The sequence below is a fragment of the Grammomys surdaster genome, unplaced genomic scaffold (assembly GCF_004785775.1).
Source record: "Grammomys surdaster isolate TR1022 unplaced genomic scaffold, NIH_TR_1.0 125889, whole genome shotgun sequence".
Taxonomy (NCBI): domain Eukaryota; kingdom Metazoa; phylum Chordata; class Mammalia; order Rodentia; family Muridae; genus Grammomys; species Grammomys surdaster.
Window position 1 is genome coordinate 3,028,698 of NW_021620714.1, and position 19,742 is coordinate 3,048,439.

A 19,742-nucleotide genomic window follows, 5' to 3' on the forward strand; every position below is an offset into this window, starting at 1 on the left:
CACACATCTGTAGCAGGATATTTTTCTGCTACATTGTATTTGCAGTGGAGCTCGGTGATTGGGCAGTAGAAGAGGTAGGCAGAATGAGGAGTTGGGAGGAAAAGGAGGGGGTGGAGAAAGAGAAAGGGAGAGCTAGCAAACATGGAGGAAGATGGAACCATGGGTTGAAAGCAGTCCTGGGTAACAATTCATATCTAAACGTTAGATATTGGATAACAATTCTAATTGTGTGGGCATCTTGTTAATTGAAAATTTCCAAAAATATAAATCCATTGGCTAATCTTTAAGTTTTAAGAGTCTTCATTCTACTGGGCACCGTCAACATGGTAGATATTATGTGGGGCTCAGCCGAGCTTTGTGGGGGCAGTGTGGTGAATGGCAGAGCCAGCTGCCACGCTGGCATCTCAAGAGTCTAACTGTGACACTCCAGCTTTTAGTGCGAGAACATAGCGGGCAGCCCTGATGGCTAACAGAGCCAGACTGAACCACGGATTTTCTAAATACCAACCATTACACACACCTGTATTCCTAGCATTGGGGATGCTGAGACAAGCTCATGAACTTGAAGTCAGCCTGGACTACACTGTGAGACTCTGGATAGTGATTTAAATGAGAAACGGTGCCAGAGACTCAGGTATTTGAATGTTGGGTCCCTATTTGGTGGTACTGTTTGGAGAGGTTCTAGAACTTTTAGGAAGTGCAATCTTTTAGAGGAAGTACATTACTGGCGAGTGTTTAAAGCTTCTCCCTGCTGCCTATGTGACAAGATGTGAACAGCCAGCTCCCTGTTTCAGCGGACTACTGCCGGGCCTCCACAACGAAACTCTCTTTCTCGAACTGTAAGGCCAAATAAAACTCTTTCTACCTTAAGCTGCTTTGGGTCATAGTGTTTTATCACAGCAAAAGAAAAAGTAACCAACACATCTGGTCTCAAAACAAACAAAGATCACAAACGCTGATGAGACTGTGTAGGACCCAGACCACCACAACACTGCTGTAGAATTATAACATGATACCAATACCCTGGAGAAGCACTGGCAGTTTAACAAGTTAAACACTGATGGTAAGACCAACAGCCGGGCAGTGGTGGTGCACGCCTTTAATCCCAGCACTTGGGAGGCAGAGGCAGGCGAATTTCTGAGTTCGAGGCCAGCCTGGTCTACAGAGTGAGTTCCAGGACAGCCAGGGCTACACAGAAAAACCCTGTCTCAAAAAAACAAAAACAAAAAGACCAACTAATCCACTTTGAGTATCAATCCAAAGAAACAGAAGCATAGGTCCATTAAACAGAACAAGAATACCTGGCATTCATAGATTCCTAAGGATAGACAAAAATAACCAAAGTCCATAGCAGCTGAATGGCCAAATAAATGACTTGACAACTATGAAACAGAATATCACTAAGCCACAAAGGGAATGAGTAAATACAACCACCATCAAGAAGGAATCTCAGAATAACTGTGCAGGGTCAAACAGGCTAGCCAAAATAAATAAATAAGCAAATGAATAAATAAGTAAATGTACTGTGTATATAAAATTTTTGCAGATAGATCTTATGTGAGGTGACAGCCAATGTGTGGCTGCCTGGGGAAGATGTGAGAGAGAAGGAGAAGTGACGGGCCCACACTTACTCCCAAGGATAAATGATACGCTCATTAGCTTCGTTGACTGGGATGAGAACTTGCATGCCTGCCGAGCACCTACATGGAGTCAAAGGAAAATTTGTGAGAGTTGGTTCTCTCCTTCCACCATGTGAGACCTAGGGATGGAACTCAGGCTGTCAGGCTTGTATCAGACTGTTTCAAAAGCCAAAGTAAAAAGAAAAAGTGTGCCAACCTATACACTTTCAATGTGTGGCTTATGTATGTTAACTATAACTCAGTGATAGATCATTTTAAACAAGACTTGTTTTGCTCAGAGTGCAGTTTAAAAACAACGCATTCCGTGGGCATGCTAGTGGCCGGGAGTGGACTCGGAATGTCACACATCAACGCTTTTCCTTGGCAGCAGTTGAATGCTTGAGGTCAGGTGCTGCTAGAACTGGGTCCAGCCCCACATCTGCTTTATCTTTTTGCTTGTGTGACCTTGAGTGAGGCTCTTAATTTTTTTGCCAACATCAGCTTCCTCGTCTATAAGGGACAGATAATGGCTACTGATAAAACGCAGCTGTTGAAAGGTTTAACCGATGTGACACACAGGTCAGTGGCCGTGTACCTGCAATGCTGTAAAGAGGCAGTAATTGGTACTCATTGACACCACCACTATTGCCGCCAAAACCTCCACCTGTGTCTCTAACTCATAAACTCCCCACCTTCTCTTCAGAGTGGAGCACTGTGCACGTTTCTCTTTTCACTTATCTGCATCTTCTAACTTTTATGTTGAGTGCTGTCTTTCTTTAAAAAAATTTCCTAAAGGGTCCATGGTTTTGGCTCAACCCTTTCTTTGTGTCTCTGAGTAAAATCAAACTGTAAACAAAACATGTAAACAAAACTGAGGTCATTAAATAGACCAAGGTCAGCCCTCAGATGAAAAATGTCAAGGGTGGGCGGGGTGGAGCGGAAGCACGCTGGACTCCAGCAAGAAACCTGGCCAGCAGCCAGGACTGTGGTTCACTTGGCTTCTCTGTCTGCTGGTTAGATCTGTATCCAATTCTCCACCGGCCCTCTTCCAGCTTCCACCCTCTCTCTCACTCCACACTCAATTTGGGTGACCTTGCCTCTCTTGTCACCAAGATAAACAACGGGCTCCCTCCTCACCTGGTTTCTACGATGAACCACAGCCCCAGAAGAACGGCGATCAGTCAGTGTGCTCTCTATCCTGTCCTAAACCTCAAGCCTCCAGCCTCTGATCTCACTGTCCCCAAGGAGGGTGGGCTCCTCCCTCCTTGAGAAAACACAGCCCCGTAAATCCCACCCTCTCTGGGAAATGTCCCATCAGTCATTCCTTCCCACATGCTTAAAAATATACTCATAGCCCAGTGATCATAACCCTTTTGTGACCCAGCTTCTCCACTGGACTCTGTTGCCTCGTCTCTCTTAAATGTTGCCTGCTTCACCACTCGCTCCCCATAATCTGACCTCTTTCAGCGCCCATAAAAAGGAAAAGGGATTGAGAGTGGGAGACTAGTCATTCCCAGTCTGAGAAAATAAATAAAAACTGGCTTATTCCCCAGGGCCAGATGCGCTGGCTTATTTATCTCCAGCAGCTGGCCTCAGGCCTGGGGGAAATGACTGGGGAGCAGGGGGCTTGGCTTCTCTATTTTGAGGACACAGGTCTCTAGCCTGTGGTACAATCTGTTTTCTTGAAGATGGAAGGAGTCACTTAAAGGCTACAATGTCTGACGAGGAAAGTGGTCCCTCAAAGGACAGAGACTATTATTCCACCCTTCTGTTCTTGGCTCTCCTGAGGAACTCCCCTGCCCAACAGTAAAGTGGCTGCACCTGCAACCAACCAGTGGGCAGCACAGAGAGAGCTGCAAGACACCAGTTGAAAGCAAGATGCGCTTAGCAAATAAACTTAGTGTCTGTGGGAGAGGTCATGGTCGCGGTCATGGACAATTGGAGCTTACAGATGAGAACCATAGGGGATGGGATCAAGGCAGCTACTGCAAGTCTAAGTCACCAGGCAGTGACTGGATGGAAAAGCAGACTGAAGGCTGGAGATGCAGCTCAACACCAGATCACCTGCCTAGCATACATGAGGCCCTAGATTCAATCCAAAGTACTGAAGGGAAGAAAGGGAGGGAAGAGAGTGGCGAGGAGACAGGGAAGACCAGGAGAAAAGAGTTTCTCTTTTGGTTTGAGTTTTGGAGACAGTGTCTCACTGTATAGACCCTGACTATCCTAGAAGTTGCTCTGTAGACCAGGCTGGCCTCAAACTCAGAGATTTACCAGCCTCTGCCTCCCAAGAGTTGAAATTAAAGGCGTGCACCGCTGCACTTAAGAAAGATGGTTTTTATGAACTGGGGAAATAGTTCAGTGGCAGAGCAGAGCCTAATATGCACCAGGCCCTGGGTTCATTTGCCAGTAACAAAACAAACACAACAGTTAGGCCAGCAAATGCCTGTTATCCCAGCACTTGAGAGGCTAAGGCAGGAGGGCTACACAAGCAACCTGGGCTACGTAACAAGACCTTATCTCAAATAAATCAAACAAACTCAGAGTAAATACAGAGGTTGCAGACCTGACTGGGTACTGACATGGCCTACGTCAGGTGCATCTTCCAATGGGCTCACAGTGAGACGAAGCTTCCCCAGACCCATTTTGTGATAACTTACCACAAAGCTCACGGTAAATCAGAGGATGTGTATTTACTGAAATACATAAGAACCCCAGTGAGTCTCAGCCAGCCTCCCTTTGGTGCAGGAATCTTTTCTGTGGCATCTGCCAGCATGCCCAGGGCCTACCCCGACTCACTGCCCCATTGGGCAGCTGCTCTGGCGTAAAGCAGCAATCCTTGCCAGAAATTCATCCCTACCAGGAACCCTGGGAATCCACACTGCTTCCCTGTGGCTACACACAAGTCCTCTCCAACTAGCAGGGCCCTTCCCCTCGTCTATGATAGGTGAAGTCGGCTAACACACTTCCCACAGTATCTCCCCTCAGAGGACACTCCTCCCACGCCTAGCACCCTCCCTCCACCCACCTCTGCTCTCTAACTATTGATGTTTTTAAAAAGTTCTTATTTTACAAGTATGTGTGTCTCCCTGAAGGTATGTATGTGTGCTTCATGTATGCAGGTCTCTGCAGAGGTCGGAAGAGGGAGTCAGATTCCCTGGAATTAGAGTTACCTACAGTTGTAAGCCTGGGGCTGGGGGGTGGGGATGCGGCGAAGTGAAAGGGCCAAGCCAGCCTTTGGAGGGGGAGGGGGACCGACTACTGGGTCCTAAGAGACCAGCATGCCCAGCTGTACCTCAGATCTTGTTCTCCCATTGCCTTCCAAGTAGAGTTCACAGAGCCAGACCTGTGGCCACCCCAACCTCGAGTCCCTCATGATATCTCATGTGGGGCACATGCACACAGTAAGCGCTCAACAAACTTTCAGAGTAACAACGGAACACTGTCTATGAACCTTTCCAGAAGGCATTGAGAAGAGGAGAGAGGGAGGAGAGAGGCAGGTGGCCTGTTTGGCCAGTGACAGACTCCACAGGAGATCCGAGCCTAAGGACCAAAGAATCTTAATTTCAACATGGCCCACAGGGGCAAATCAAGCTTTAGCTGCAGGTTTGGCTTCCGAATGACCAGGCGCACTGACATTCAGGCCTGTTTCCATCATTTTGTAACAACAAACATCTTCTCCTTAGGAGTTTGTTTTTCTTGCTTCTAATCATACTTCGCAATGAGATATACTTGGGAAAAAATTCTGCTCTGTGGTTACATTCAGTGAGACCACAGTGTACTGTTTCTTTCCTTAAGGAATGGAGCTGCCTGTGACTCAGGTTCTAAACAGCCACCTCAAGCCCAACCCCCAAAAAAGCACAGGGAAGTCTCTGGTGTGGGCTCACAGCAGGGTCCAAGCTGGACAGAAGGAATCATAGAATGTAGAATAAGCCATACAGATTTTCCATTTAGGGGACTAAGGAGGAAGCTCAGTGGTAGAGCTCTTGCCTGAGCAATTAAGATCCCTGGTTTCATTTCTAGTACTACAGAAAAGGAATAAATGATGCATTTGTTTTTATAGGAAAGATACCAATATGCAAATATCAGTAATGTAATATGGGTCGGTAAAATGCTAATGAACAGGATGTTTAATTTACCCCTACAGGCCTTTAATAACAGCACTTGGAGGCACAGTAGGTAGACCTCTGTGAGTTAAGAGACTAGCCTGTGGTACCTAAGAGTTCCAGGACATGCCGGGCAGTGGTGGTGCACGCCTTTAATCCCAGCACTTGGGAGGCAGAGGGCAGGCGGATTTCTGAGTTCGAGGCCAGCCTGGTCTACCGAGTGAGTTCCAGGACAGCCAGGGCTACACAGAGAAACCCTGTCTCAAAAAAAAAAAAAAAAAAAGAAAGAAAGAAAAGAAAAAGAGTTCCAGGACAGCCAGGGAAACCTGTCTTAAAAACACAAAACCCTGAGGATAGGGGGTCTTCTCCTAGTTTCTTTACTTTTCTCTCCACCAGAACTGCTACCGAGTTGAGAGCACTGCGATACACACTACTAATGGCTTCACTCTGAGGGCAGGTAGATCACACTATGGATGCCATGAAGGCACCAGAGGATGATGGGAAGGTGGAGAAGTGAGGAGCAGGAGGATCTGGCTGTTTCTGAGTGTCCTTCAGAAGCACAGAGGCACCTATGAGCACGGAGCATTGTTTCCCCATCAAATGTGTGACAAAGACTGCCTGTGCCAGGCAGTGTCCTGGGTGCTGGGGATACACAGGTATGACAATGACAACACCTTTAGTGTCTCATTGAGGAGACATACCATTCAAGTAATGGCCAAAATAAAAAGTGATAACTGAGATAGACACGACCAGTACTTAGGAGACCCTGACTGAACAGGGTGATTGTTCAGGGAGTATGGACAGTCAATTAAGCTGACGTCTGCAACACAAGCAAGCCAGGTTAGCCATGCAAAGAAAGGAGTTCAAAGGGCTGGGGCTGTCACTCAGTAGTAGACAGCATGCTGCAGGTCCAAAGTTCAAATTCCAGTCTTCCAGTTCTGAACTGCCCCCACCACACCACACACACACACACACACACACACACACACACACACACACACTGATGTTTAAGAACAGGTTTAGGCAGGAATGATATGTGAGCATGGGACTCTGGGGACAGGGACTGTCCTGTATACTGTGATGGGAAGAGGGTAGTTCCTTGTTTGTTAACATCTATAGAATGCACAACACCAGGACGGAGCCATAGTGTAAACTGCACAGTGGGTGAAATGTGTCGGCAATGGCCTGCCATCTGGACAAACACACCACCCTGATGTGGATGGGAAGATGCAGGAGGCTGGAGGGAAGGTGGAAAGTGTTTGCTGCAGTGAATTCTATGAAGAAAGAAAAGGAAGGAAAGGGCACTGGGGAGGGGGAGTGAGGCACAAGAAGCAGCAGCCCAGGTGTGCAAGAACCCAGCAGCCGCCGCCAGGTAAGTGATGCCAGGCTACTGTGGTAGCAGAAGCCATGATGGGGGCCCAGGAAACTGACACACTGGCCATCATAAAAGTAAAGCCTTTAAAAAAAAAAAAAAAGCTGGCACCCGTGTTTAATCCCAGCTCCTGAGAAGCAGAGGCAGGGGCAAGGGCAGGGGCAGGGGAGGGGGCGGGGGACAGGAGCAGGGGAGTTGGCTCAACTTGTAAAAACACTAGCTACAAAAGCCTAGCAACCTGAATTTGACCCAGAACCCACATAAAAAGCCTGATGGGGGTGGGGACGCATCTGTGATTCCAGCACTCCTAAGGCCAGACGGGAGATGGAAACAGCAGAATCATCCCTTGGCTTCTTTGGACCTGCCTAATTTCTTGTAGACTTTAGACTTGTGTCATTTTTCCAAGCCTTGTTTCAGAAACTTACTGGCCAGTAAGCCTGGAGCACCCAGCATAGGGACAGAAATAAGAGAGACCCTGATGCAACAAGGTAAAAAGAAATCCTCCGGCCTCCAGATGTGTTCACACTCTCTCCCTCTTCTCTTCTCTCCTCTCCCTCTCCCTCTCCCTCTCCCCCTCTCTCTGTCACACACACATACACACACAGAGAGAGACAGAGACAGACAGAGAGAGACAGAGAGAGGTTGAGAAATCCAATACTTTAATAGTTTCCTGAAGACACTGATGCATAGTTAAAGTAAACGGAGTCTGGAAACCACAGTGCTGAGGTCACACTCGCTGCCCCACCCACTCCTCGTCCTCCTAGGTCAAGGGTGCTTCCTGTTTGGTAAAGTAGGGAAGCAACCATAGCTCCAGTCTGAACCACCCACCACACATCAACACGTATAATTTTAGAATAAGGAATGCGCAACTTAAAGCCAACTTCTAGAAAGCTCTGAGGGAAATAATAACTGATAAAAGGAGAAACCATATAAGACCCAGAACAAGTATAAACCAGTTCAACTACAGGCTTATAAAGCAATAAAGGTAATGGCATGCACACTCCAATCTTAACCCACCTGTGGATGCTACACTGGAAAAAGATGCTTGCCTAACAGAGTGGTCCTTTAGCTGTAAACGCTGTTAACTGTCTCCGACTGCAATCTGAGCAGCAGTGGGGTGAGGGGATGCGACACACACAGACACAGACACAGACACACACACACACTCTACTATCACAGGTAAAAGCACGGTCCTCATCTGGAGTAGAATCCCAAAGAGAAACAGGTATTTCCCTTATCTTCTGCAAAGATCACCTCTCTAAGAAATACAAAGCCTGTCTTGGAGCTAGACTTTAAAGACAGCCATGTCATAACTCCAAGGCCCACAAGTTGATAATGAGTAGTCCAACCCAGGGACACCAGAGCCAAGGAGAACCCCTGATTCTGTGAGTCAGGCCTGTTCTCAGACCAATCACCAAAAGCAAAGGTCAATGGAAGCAGAGGTGCACATGTGCTTGCTGCAGGACGGGCTGACCAGGCAACTCTGGACCTTCTGAGGAGCTGGACAAGCACACAGGACTCCAACTTTCTTCCTGTTACACTCAGTTGGCAAGACTAGGAGCCTCTAATCTGGGCAAAGGGGAGCAGACCCGGTGAGGAAAGAAGAAAGGCTTGGGTGTTGGAAATGATATCTGAAATACCACTCAAATGATAGCGGGACAAGGTCTTAGTGAACACATACGAGACTGGCCATGAGTGATCACTAACGGCAGACATAGAACACGTGCAGTTTAATTTCTCCATTTTCTCCACTATTATGTTTGAAATGTTTCACTGTAAAAATAGCACACATTCGTTATAGAAATCTAGACAAATATAAAAAACTTAAAACCACCAAGGGAAAAAAAAACCATTATAATTCTATACCCTAAAAATATTGCTATTGTTTTCTGCTTGATTTCCAGTATTTTCTTTCTTTTCCATGAGTGTGCACACATGCCACGACAGCAGTCAGAGGACAACTAGAGGGAGCCGGTTTTCTCCTTCCATTGAGCAGGTTTATAGGATCCAGGCTTGGCAATACATCCCTCTGCCTATTGGGAATATCACCAGACCATTTTTCTTTCTTATATTTGCCAAATAGGCTCTCTCTAGCCACAGTGGTCTTTAGCCTGCCTTCAACAGTCCACTCTGAATTTTTCTTTGGCATTGTTCAAATGGCTAAAGGTTCTGTTTGTTTGATTGATTTTTGAGACAGGGGGATTTTGTTTTTTATGTAGTGCTGGCTGTCCTAGAACTCGCTTTATAGACAAGGTTGGAACTCACAGAAATCTGTCAGCCTCTGGCCTCCAAGCACTGAGATTACAGGTGTGCACAGCCATGCCCGGCCCTAAAGATTTACTAAAGATATTTAATGGTATGATTTTGTTGCCTAGTTACTCACCAAAAGCTAGCCTACGATCTATTGTTAACATTTTTGCTACAATAGGAAAGTCTGAGGGAAACGACATTTATCAAAAAATAGTATCATTTCAGATGATAGAGAAATGTCTTAGCACATGTCTACACATAACTTCATACCACAGAGGTGGAGGAAAGATAAAGAGAAATCGGTGGCTCACAGACTGCATAATTCTAAACAATTATTAACTTTTTCTGTGGCAAAGGCCATGGTGAAATGTACAACAGGTTTAAGGCTGACACAGGCCCACACTGTGCCTCTCTGTTGATGAGAACTCACCAAGTTCAAGCAATGTGCTCAGAAATGTGCTAGAGGGCTCTGTAATACTGAACTTCAACGGGTGGACTATTCTACCCATTCCAGATGGCACAGGGCGAGTCTGCAGGCACAGGGGTAGCTCTAGCTTCTCCCCAGACCAGGCAGGAGTAATCCCAGCACTTAATGTGGTCTTCATCTAAAATTACTAGTGCTGGACTTGGCCTGTGACTGAGTTTTTCTTCCACCTACACAGCCTTAAAGACGACTTCCCCAATGAAAATCCAACAGATTCTCTGGGTAAAGAGGTAAGGGCAATCTTATACTTTTTTCCCTACACTATTTGTCCCCTGACAAAATGTAGGATGTGGTTGAATGTCTGTGAAGACATTGCCTTTTCAGTCAATATCTGAACGCCAGTTTAAAATAAAAAAAAGTGATGAAGAGTACGGGCCATAAACTATATTTTATGACACATGGGATTCAGGGATGAGTACATTATAGCTGTGTTCCATCTGGCCTTCAGACTGCTGAAGAAAACACCAGGAACCTCTGAATTAGACCATGTGTTACTGGCCAGTAGCCACCCAGATGGGAAATGAGAAGCCACTGTGACCTCCCACTCTGAAGGAGTCCCCAGGCCTTAACAGTGATACAGAGGCAGAGCCCTGCTGCTTTCTAAGTCTTCTCCTTCCCCTTCTCTGTCTGGGGTCTGACAGTAACATCAGAGATGAAACTGTGGCTTTCTCATCCATGTCAAAGGCAGACTAGAAAGGAAAGTGAGTTTAGGACAAACCTGGCAAACACACTCAGAAACTCCAGTGCTGATCACCGGGAAAGCAAACAGCAGCTACTGTGTGTGGCCTTGAAGCTACGCTCTAATCTCTTCCCCTGACCTGCCAAACATTTAAAGATCACTCCACCACTAATGAACTCCCATAGATTTTTAAAACCACGTTACCAGAGGCTGGAGAGATAGATGCCTTGGTGTTTAGAGCATTCTCTGCTCTTCCAGAGGACCCATGTTTGATTCTTAGTCACTCACAAGGAAGTTTTCAACTGTCTGTAACTCCAGTTCCAAAGACTCCAAGGCCCCTTCTTCTGGCCTCTAGGAATGCCGGCCATGAATGTATACTTACATACATGCAGGCAAAAAAATCTCATACATACAACATTTTTAAACACATAAATAAATCTTTTTTTAAAAGAATGCATTGCCAGTGTGGATGCTCTACACAGAGCTTACTGAAAACTGCTAACCTTATGCACAGAGACCGGGAAGATGAACCAAACCATACGGCACACATGCTTCAGTAATGAGCTTGGAATAATTAATCTTTTATTGTTGCTATTAGGCTTTTTTGACAGTAGAAAATTATTTTAACACTAAGTTGTTATCTGCATTACATTTATATATTTCTCCAAGTTGGGAACTGCTCAAAATCAAAGTTTGTTTCTGATTGAAATCTCTGCCCTCCCTCTGGATTCACACATCCCAGAGAAACAGGAAAAACATGGGCATGCAACCAAAGACTTTGGGGGATTCTATTTCAGCTGAACTCCCCAGTAATGCAATCTTTAAGGTTAAAATGACTAGGAAAAAAAAAAAGCTGATGCATAAACACAGAACAGCTGTCTGTCTGGCAAGGACACTACCCTATTGCACAGAGCCACACCCCAACACAAGCTCAACTCATCCCAAGTCTAGCTGATGTGATTTCCCCAAGGTGCAGCTGAGCTCTGCCTCTGATGTAAGAGTGGATGGGAGCTACAGGCTTGGGCGGCCTTACCTTGCAGACAGCTGCCTGGAGGACAGCATCAAAGCCTCCCTCGGGGGCATCTCGGTTCCTGGACACTCTCTGCTTCCTCACTTCCTCGTTAAAACTGTCGACTCTGTCTGTGAGAGGCAGAAGATGGCGGAATCCGAAGGAGGGGACACAGTTGGGGAATAACTTGTAACTAGAAAGAAAGGAGAGAAAGGTGGATTTTCCATCACCATCTGTAAAGCCTTTTCAATTTTTAAAAAAGATCCATTTATTTATTTTATGTATATGATTACACTCTGTAGCTGTCTTTAGACACACCAGAAGGGGGCATCGGATCCCATTACAGATGGTTGTGAGCCACCATGTGGTTGCTGGGAATTGAACTCAGGACTGTTGGAAGAGCAGTCAGTGATCAGCCATCTCTCCAGCCCCTACCTTTTCAATTTTTAATTACATTACATTTTAGTGTGCATGTATGCACACACATACACACACATACACACACATGAAGAACAATTTGCAGAGATCAGTTCTCTTCTATCAAGTGGGTTCTGGGAATCAAACTCAGCCATCTTGATGGTCCCATCTCTAAATATTAATCATATGTCCTGGCCTTCACTAAGTACCTTGAAAAATGTCAATTAACACCTACACTTACTCTGGGATAAGCCTAGTGGAAAGAACAAAACCAAATAGCTCTAAACAGCCAGCCCTCACTTCAGGCACACAGCCAGACCATGGAAGTGTGCAGACAATGGCTCAAAGAACTAGAGGTCACAGTAGACTCTATGGCTGGGGGAAGATTTGATGCGGGCCTTGGAAGATGAGTGGGACTGGGCACAATCAAGGACAATGGCCAGAGAGAGCACACAAGCAGGACTCTGGGTAGCCAGCTTTTTCTCATCAAACTATGCTGCTGCTGGAAGACAAAGGATCCACTGGTAACTACCAGGCTGTGCTGGCACAAGAAGAGATCCAGAATGGAACAGGAATTACAGACATTCTTCTGCTCTATCAAGCATTCATTCATTTATTGCAATGATAAAGTGTCCAACTGCCAGGGAAATCTAGACTTCTTCAAATGGGAAAAGACAGACATGTCAAAAACTTTCAGGGGATGCGGGAAGCCCTAAGTGGCCCCTTTCCTAGAGAAAGTAGTTCCAATGATACTATCAAACTGGGCAACGACACAGGAAGAGATGCCTTTAAATGGATCCTTGGGATACAGGAAGCGAGGGCAGAGTGTCGCAGCCAGAGAAAAGACCGTTAACACCATGTGGAGAAAGGAGACAGAGGAAGGCCAGTGGGCCGGACGCAGTGTAAACTGGACAGACCTGCAGGATCTGTGGGCTGGTAAAAGAGGTCTCTCTTCAGAAAAACAAGTGTTGACAGAAAGGCCTAGGAGAAAGGCTTTAGAATCCCATTCAAGCTGTGCCTGGGAGGGGAAACAGGCTTAGCAACTGCTAAAGGTCCTGCCTTGCCCTCACTGCTGCCAAGACCGCCCCACCAGGACGAGCCTAGGCAGGTTCCTCTCTGCAGAGAGGCAATAGTCACAAGTGCTGCACAGACCTCACAAGCTGCTGGAGACAGATCACACTCCCTCCCCGAACACACACACAGATCACACTCTCTCCCCCAACACACACAGACACACGCACGCACTCACGTTCCCAGTCCACCCCAGAGACAGTTCTTTCTCTCCAGTTAGTCCATCCCTGTAAGCTTCTCCTTGGTCTCCCTCCCTCCCCATGTCCTCACAAACAGCTCCTGCTTAGACAGGTCAGCTGTTTATAAATCTGAGCCTCAGGCCACCCTGAGATTTTGTGTAGCCTTCTCATTTTGTACAGAAACAAGTATGGACATTACATTCCTATAGGAAGGAGTTGAGGCTCCACCCACACCTCCATGACAGATAGGCCCCGAGAGGAGGGAAACATATTGCAACTGCATCCAACTTTTCCTCCAAACTCCTATTTCCCTTCTGTTGTTCTGGGCCACCGTTTGGAACCTTGAGTAGGTATGTATTTGTTGTGACAGTTGGAGGAGAGACTGCATAACTGCTATGAAATGAGAAACCAGATCTATGGAAACACAGCGACCGATCCTCAGTGTTCACACCCCCTTCACCCCTGCTCCTTCACTCCTGCCTCCCTTCACCCCTGCAAACAGCATGAGCAGACCCACTCTTCTTACAGTGTAATTAAGAACCAGAAAGTGTGATTGCTGGACACATGTCGGAACTACAGGCAATGTGCTGTAGCCTAGTCAGCGATACCTCTTCTTGGCACCACACAGACACTGGGAAGGTCTCCACCGTCACTAGAACAGCACGTCACCTGTGATCATATTTCTGGCTTAGTTACTCCTTGGAGTTGCTCCAGAATGGCCTGGATATCTGTTTTAGAGTCTCCTGCCAGGAGAACAACCCCTCACACACTGTGTCTGTGTTATGGAATCCCAGTTGAGGGACATTCATAGAACTACTGATTATTAACTAGGAAGATAAGAATTCCAGGAGGGAAATTGGATGGTGGTGGCAGATGCCTTTAATTCCAGCACTCAGAAATTAGAGACAGGAGGATCTCTGTGAGTTCCAGTCCAGCCTAGTATACAGAGAGAGTTCTAAGACAGCCAGGGCCCTGTCTTAGAAACTTAGAGAAACCCTGTCTTAAAAAACTAGGAGGGGGAGATATCTATATCTATATCTATATCTATATCTATATCTATATCTATATCTATATCTATATCTATATCTATATCTATATCTATATCTATATCTATATCTATGTTAGAGAGACAGCCACTGTGACTGAATGCTACAAAAGATCAAGGGGTGAGACCCAAGGGTCCAAGGGTTTTCTATGCTTGGTCTGAAAAGAAGCATAGGCTTGCAGCTGGTTCTAGAAGGAGCCCAGGAGAGCCAAGGGCTATCTGGATGCTACTAAGAGCTATAGTACTAAGCCAGTAATGAAATCTCCAACCGCCACGGCAGCCTATAAAAGAGGCAAAGGTGTTTACTATCCACTGCAGGCAAAGCAAGACAGAAAAATGAGCAGCTAAGAACATACGGCTCGTGCAGAGGGCCTAAATTCACCTCCAGATCTAAGTGATCTAATGTCTCTGAGCTCCGTAAGCCCTTATCTCCCTCCCTCTCCTTCTCTCTCTCTCCCCTTCTCTCTCTCCCTCTCTCCTCCCCCCCCCCCCAGACAAATAAATTTTTAAAAGGAGAAGAGCGGGAACCTCACATAAAAATCACTATAGGGCTAAAGACAGGCTCAATAGTTAAGAGAGCTGCTCTTCCAGCTTGCTTGGTTCCAGAGGATCCAAGTTCAGTTCCATCACCCACATCAGGCAGCTCAGGGCTGCTTTGTTACTCCAGCTCCAGGGGATCCAATGGTCTCTTCTGGCCTCCTTGGGCACACATACACATACATAAAAAATATACAAACAGACATGCATATGTAGTGTATTCGTAATAATGCATATGCGTTATTACGAATTTATCTCTTACAGTCTAAGAGACTGAAACTTTTGCTGGACCTCAACTCCCAGTAAATAATACACCTTGAAGTCACTTCAGACCTAAGACTGCTGTCCTACTGTGTGCTCAGCCTGTTTGTTTAACCTGCCTTTAAGGGAACAATGGAACACCCAGCCTTGCATGCCTTGGGTTTCCCATGACACCAACTCTTATGCTACTGTACAGCGGCAATCAGTTTGTTTGGTTAGTTTGGTTTTTTTTCAAACCAGGGTTTCTCTCTGTAGCCCTGGGTGTCCTGAAACTCTCTCTGTAGACCAGGCTGGCTTCAAAGTCATAGAGATCCTGCCTCTGCCTCCTGAGTGCTGGGACTAAAGGTGTACGCCATCACTGCCCGGCGCACAGTTGCAATCCTAAGTCATGTGCTCTTCCACACCTCTGACCCGGACAATGCACGTGTATCATTTGTTGAAAAGAACAAAAATAGAGTTTAAAAGCCAAAAGGATATAAAAGAATATCCATCATAAATATTGAATATAACATTTGGATATTACTTGATCAACAATGTTTTCGATACTGTTTATTATCTCAGTCAGTTGGAGGCAATGACTTAATCCCTTGCAAAATTCTATTAAAATACACCTCTCCTCTCTAGGCTTGGGTGTGGGTTCTGGCAACAGGGCTAAATACACCAAGAAGGTTGGGATTGGGAAATAGGGGACCCACTGTGGGGCCTCTCTCAGCCAGCAAGCTAAGTACCCCTGCTACCTTCTGTGGCAAGACCAAGATGGAAAGCTAGGCTGCTAGCAGCTGGCACAGTGGCTGGCAAGGCTTGGACCCACACCACCAGCTCTATGGTCAGTCACGTCTGCTATCAGAAAGACGGAAGAACTGAAATCCCAGGAGGTGCTTGCCTCATCTCTCCCTCCCTCCCCATGAAACACTTCACTTCCTGTGCTGTTCAATAAATACACAGTAATACAGAGCAAAACCAGACACACACCAGATGCAAAAGACAGACAGAGAAGCAGGGACAGATTCACAAGAGAGTTTCAGGCAGGCACAGACCCAGACTCATATGACAGACAGACAGACAGAGGACAGATAACACAGAGAACAAAAAGTATAGAATTCAAATCTGAGCTTTCTCTTGACACCAGGAAGTGCTTTATCTCTTTCCTTAAAGGGACACCAATACATTACCGGTGACTCAGAGTTTATCACACACACACACACACACACACACACACGAGCATACATATACATAAATTTAAAAATGTATGTATGTATCATATACCCCTTATATCTAGGTGTTGTGGAACTAGAAAAGGGCATCACACTCTAAGGAACCAGAGTTGCACGCAGTTGTGAACTGCCCAGTGTTGGGTGCTGGGAATCAGCCCCAAGTCCTCTACAAAAAGTAAACGTAAAAAGTTACTCTAGGGGGCTGGAGAGATAGCTCAGAGGTTAAGGGCATTGGCTGCCCTTCCAGAGGACCTGAGTTCAATTCCCAGCAACCACATTGTGGCTTAGAACCATCTGTAATGGGATCTGATGCCCTCTTTTGGTGTGGAGGCATACATGTTGACAGAACATTATACATAGTAAATAAATCTTTAAAAGTCACTCTAGACCTTGGTGATGAGAATTTACAACTTTTATGATGAAAGAACCCTCAGCCAAGAAATTAACAGGAAAACCTGTCCTGCTGTTAACATGGAAGGTTCCTGATGATAGCAAAGATTAAAACTGCTCTGTGGAAAGCCAGGACACCAGGGGCATATGGTCCTCGATGGAAAACAGCCTCCAATGAAGATGAGCTAATGAAAACATTTCACACCACGTGAGAGGCTAAGAGCCCAAAGGAATGTCAGCAAACCTCACACTCAAGAACAGAATGCTCTGACTCCCTAAGACGAGGATTTTTGAAACAGTCAAAAAGAGGAAGGAAAGACAGCCAAAAGCCAGAAGGGAAATTACTAGAAAATTAAAAACAAACAACAAAAACTAAACGTTTTCAACAACAAAAAATAGTATCTAAAACACAAGGGTTTGAGAAAACGACCAAGTAACAATTATAGAAAGGAAAAATACAGTCACAGGGGTCCAAACTGTTTCAGTATACAGATTAAACTAAAGAACAAGATTGTAACCTGGAGGGATTTCTATTATGTAGCTGGGGGTGGGGCTGCATGTGGAAAAATAAGAAACATGGAATTTAGGCTGAGAAGCTCCAACTGCCACCTACTAGCAGATAAACACAGAGACAGCAGGAGAGATTAAACAATCACACAGACACTGTTAGAACCTCCCAGACTCAGAAGAAGCTCTGAACAATGTGAACCACAGTAACTCCCGCCCAGACACAGTCAGAAGCATGAGACGCAGCACACAGCGGAGACAAGGATTAGATAAACAGAGCTTGTGACTTCAGCCACAGTGGTGACAGAGACAGTGGGAATGACACCAAGGGAGCAAAGGGACACTGTGGCTTCTGGGGAAACATACTCAAAGGGTAAAAGTGTATAAATAGCGATGGAGATGATTTTACATGAATTATCTTGATGACAGCTCAATCAAAGAAAAAGTCCCACAACTAGCAATAGAAAATAGGAGGTCAGCAAGTACTGGGGCTTCCTAGAGATGCTCTGTGAGTCATCATCAAACTGCTCTTCAATCTGATACTTGCATGACTTTTTTTCTCCCCAGGGCAAGCATGATACTTTTTCAGACTTAATGTTTCTGGTGTATTTTATACCAAGTGGAGAAAAACCTAGAAATTCTGGTTATCTGTGGCTAATCGTTTTTTTAGATGTCAGTAACTTAACTCATGGGACCTTTAAAACAGGAAAGCAAACAACGAGTGTGTTGTCCCAGGCCAGGTGTGGGATAGCTAGATTACAGGCCCTGGTTTGTACTGTCCCACCCAAGTTGCAAAGAGGAATCTCTCTAGGGAGACTCGGGACCCCAGGATGGGAAGGCTCAGTCTGTTCCCCAGAGCTGAAGTGTGTCTTGGTACTTCCTGGCTTACAAAAGAGAGATTTACATGACTTAGATTTGGAGTTTCCTTTCTTACACTCTTTCTTCACTGATTTCCTGTCTTAGGAACAGCTTTTCAGAGTGCTCAGTGCTCTGGGTCAAGAACAGCACTATTAGCTACAGTTTCTGCCCGGAGGGCTTCAAGTAGGAAGTCTGAATATCTATGTGCAATAGCCTTGGCTATTTGGATGCTAAACACCCAAACCAAGCCTTGATCCTCTGCCAGCTCCCTGTCCAGCAGCTGTGTGAGTGCAGACATACCCTGTCTGACTAAAGTCGGTGCCCAATCAGGGCAGGGACAGAGAGGAGTGAATGGGATTACTGTTCGGATAAATCCAAAAACTGTTTTGATTGAGATGCTGTTGTTCCCAGTAAGTAGCCAAATGCCAACAATAAAACACGTGGCCTGGGACTAGCTGAAAGTGACCTTGGAGACTTCGGACCACTAATCTTAACCTAGTTTATGTGGCTCACCCTACCTGTGGCTAGAAGAAGCCACACCCAGCAAATGACAAAATGTGGCTCTTTATGCTTAAGGAGCTTTGAATACATCTGTATTTAAAACTGTTTATCTTACTGTTTTTTTTTCCTTCTTATGGTTTGTTTGTTTGTTTGTTTGTTTGTTTGTTTGTTTGAGATAGGGTTTCTCTGTGTAGCTCTGGCTGCCCTATAACTTCCTTTATAGACCAGGCTGGCCTCAAATATCCGCCTGCCTCTGCCAGGATTAAAGGCATGCGGCATGCGCCACGGGCTGCCATGCCTGGCTTATCTTACTGTTTTTCAATCTTTATGTTGATTTCTGACCCCTGAGGAGGATCTAAGCCAGCATAGAAGATTGAAACTCACAAGACAAGGGAGACTCAGAACACAGGCTGCTGGGGATATCACCACCTCACCCAACACCCACCCTAGCTTGGAGCTGGGGGCTGTTTGGGCCACAAAGTGTAGAAAGAAATAGGCCTGGGGTCTTTAAAAAGAACACCTTCCCACTCACCCACTTCCATGGCAGCAGGAAACTAAGAATCAAACTGTTATCCTAACATGGAAGAAGCCTGGATCCTGGAAGAAGAGGTGCCTAGAGTCCACATCATTCAGCCATCCTCAGATTTTGTACAAATGAGGACGCTTTGTAGATATTTAGCTGTGGACATTTGGGGACTTCTTACTTGCAGACTTAGGTGAACTCTGACTTGCTGGGCTTACAGGAGTTTGGGAATTCCCAGTCACTTAGCCTCAGATAAAGTATCTTGGATGGCGAAAAATGTCATTGTGTTGATGAGAATACGAACTCTAGTTTACCCCCTGGCTATCTGTGTAAGGGTATTGGTTCTCTGAAGGCCTCACCTTCTGTAAACATGACTTAGAAGCCACAGGGACCTGAGGAGGCCAATATGACACGTAATGAGATAATCTCAATAAAGTGTCTATCTGTTAACAGTGTGAACAGTATCCGATGCTTAGTGAGAACTAAAATCTTAGCTGTCCTAGTGACTATGTTGGGCCTTATATTCTACAAACTCATTAAGGTCAACTGTGGAGATGAGGCGAGAAAAGGCTGGAAGTTATCAATTACTGTGTGTTGTACACACAGTTGTACCCCCAAGGGCATCATCATCTGACCTCTATGCGTGAGCCATGATATGTACACACATAGTATACACGCACACATACAAAATTAAAGCTAAAACAAGGTTTTCATTTAGTTATA

The 19,742-nt window shown here is 45.7% G+C and overlaps 1 protein-coding gene across 1 annotated transcript in view; it reads right to left on the reverse strand.

The window, feature by feature from the left end:
• The window catches only part of Itgb5 (integrin subunit beta 5), a 113,153-nt gene that overhangs the window by 50,795 nt on the left and 42,616 nt on the right, over window positions 1-19,742 (reverse strand). The window contains exon 5 of the mRNA XM_028752244.1: window positions 11,541-11,709. Coding sequence (XP_028608077.1) covers window positions 11,541-11,709 — 169 coding nt within the window. The remainder of the gene's footprint in view (window positions 1-11,540; window positions 11,710-19,742) is intronic.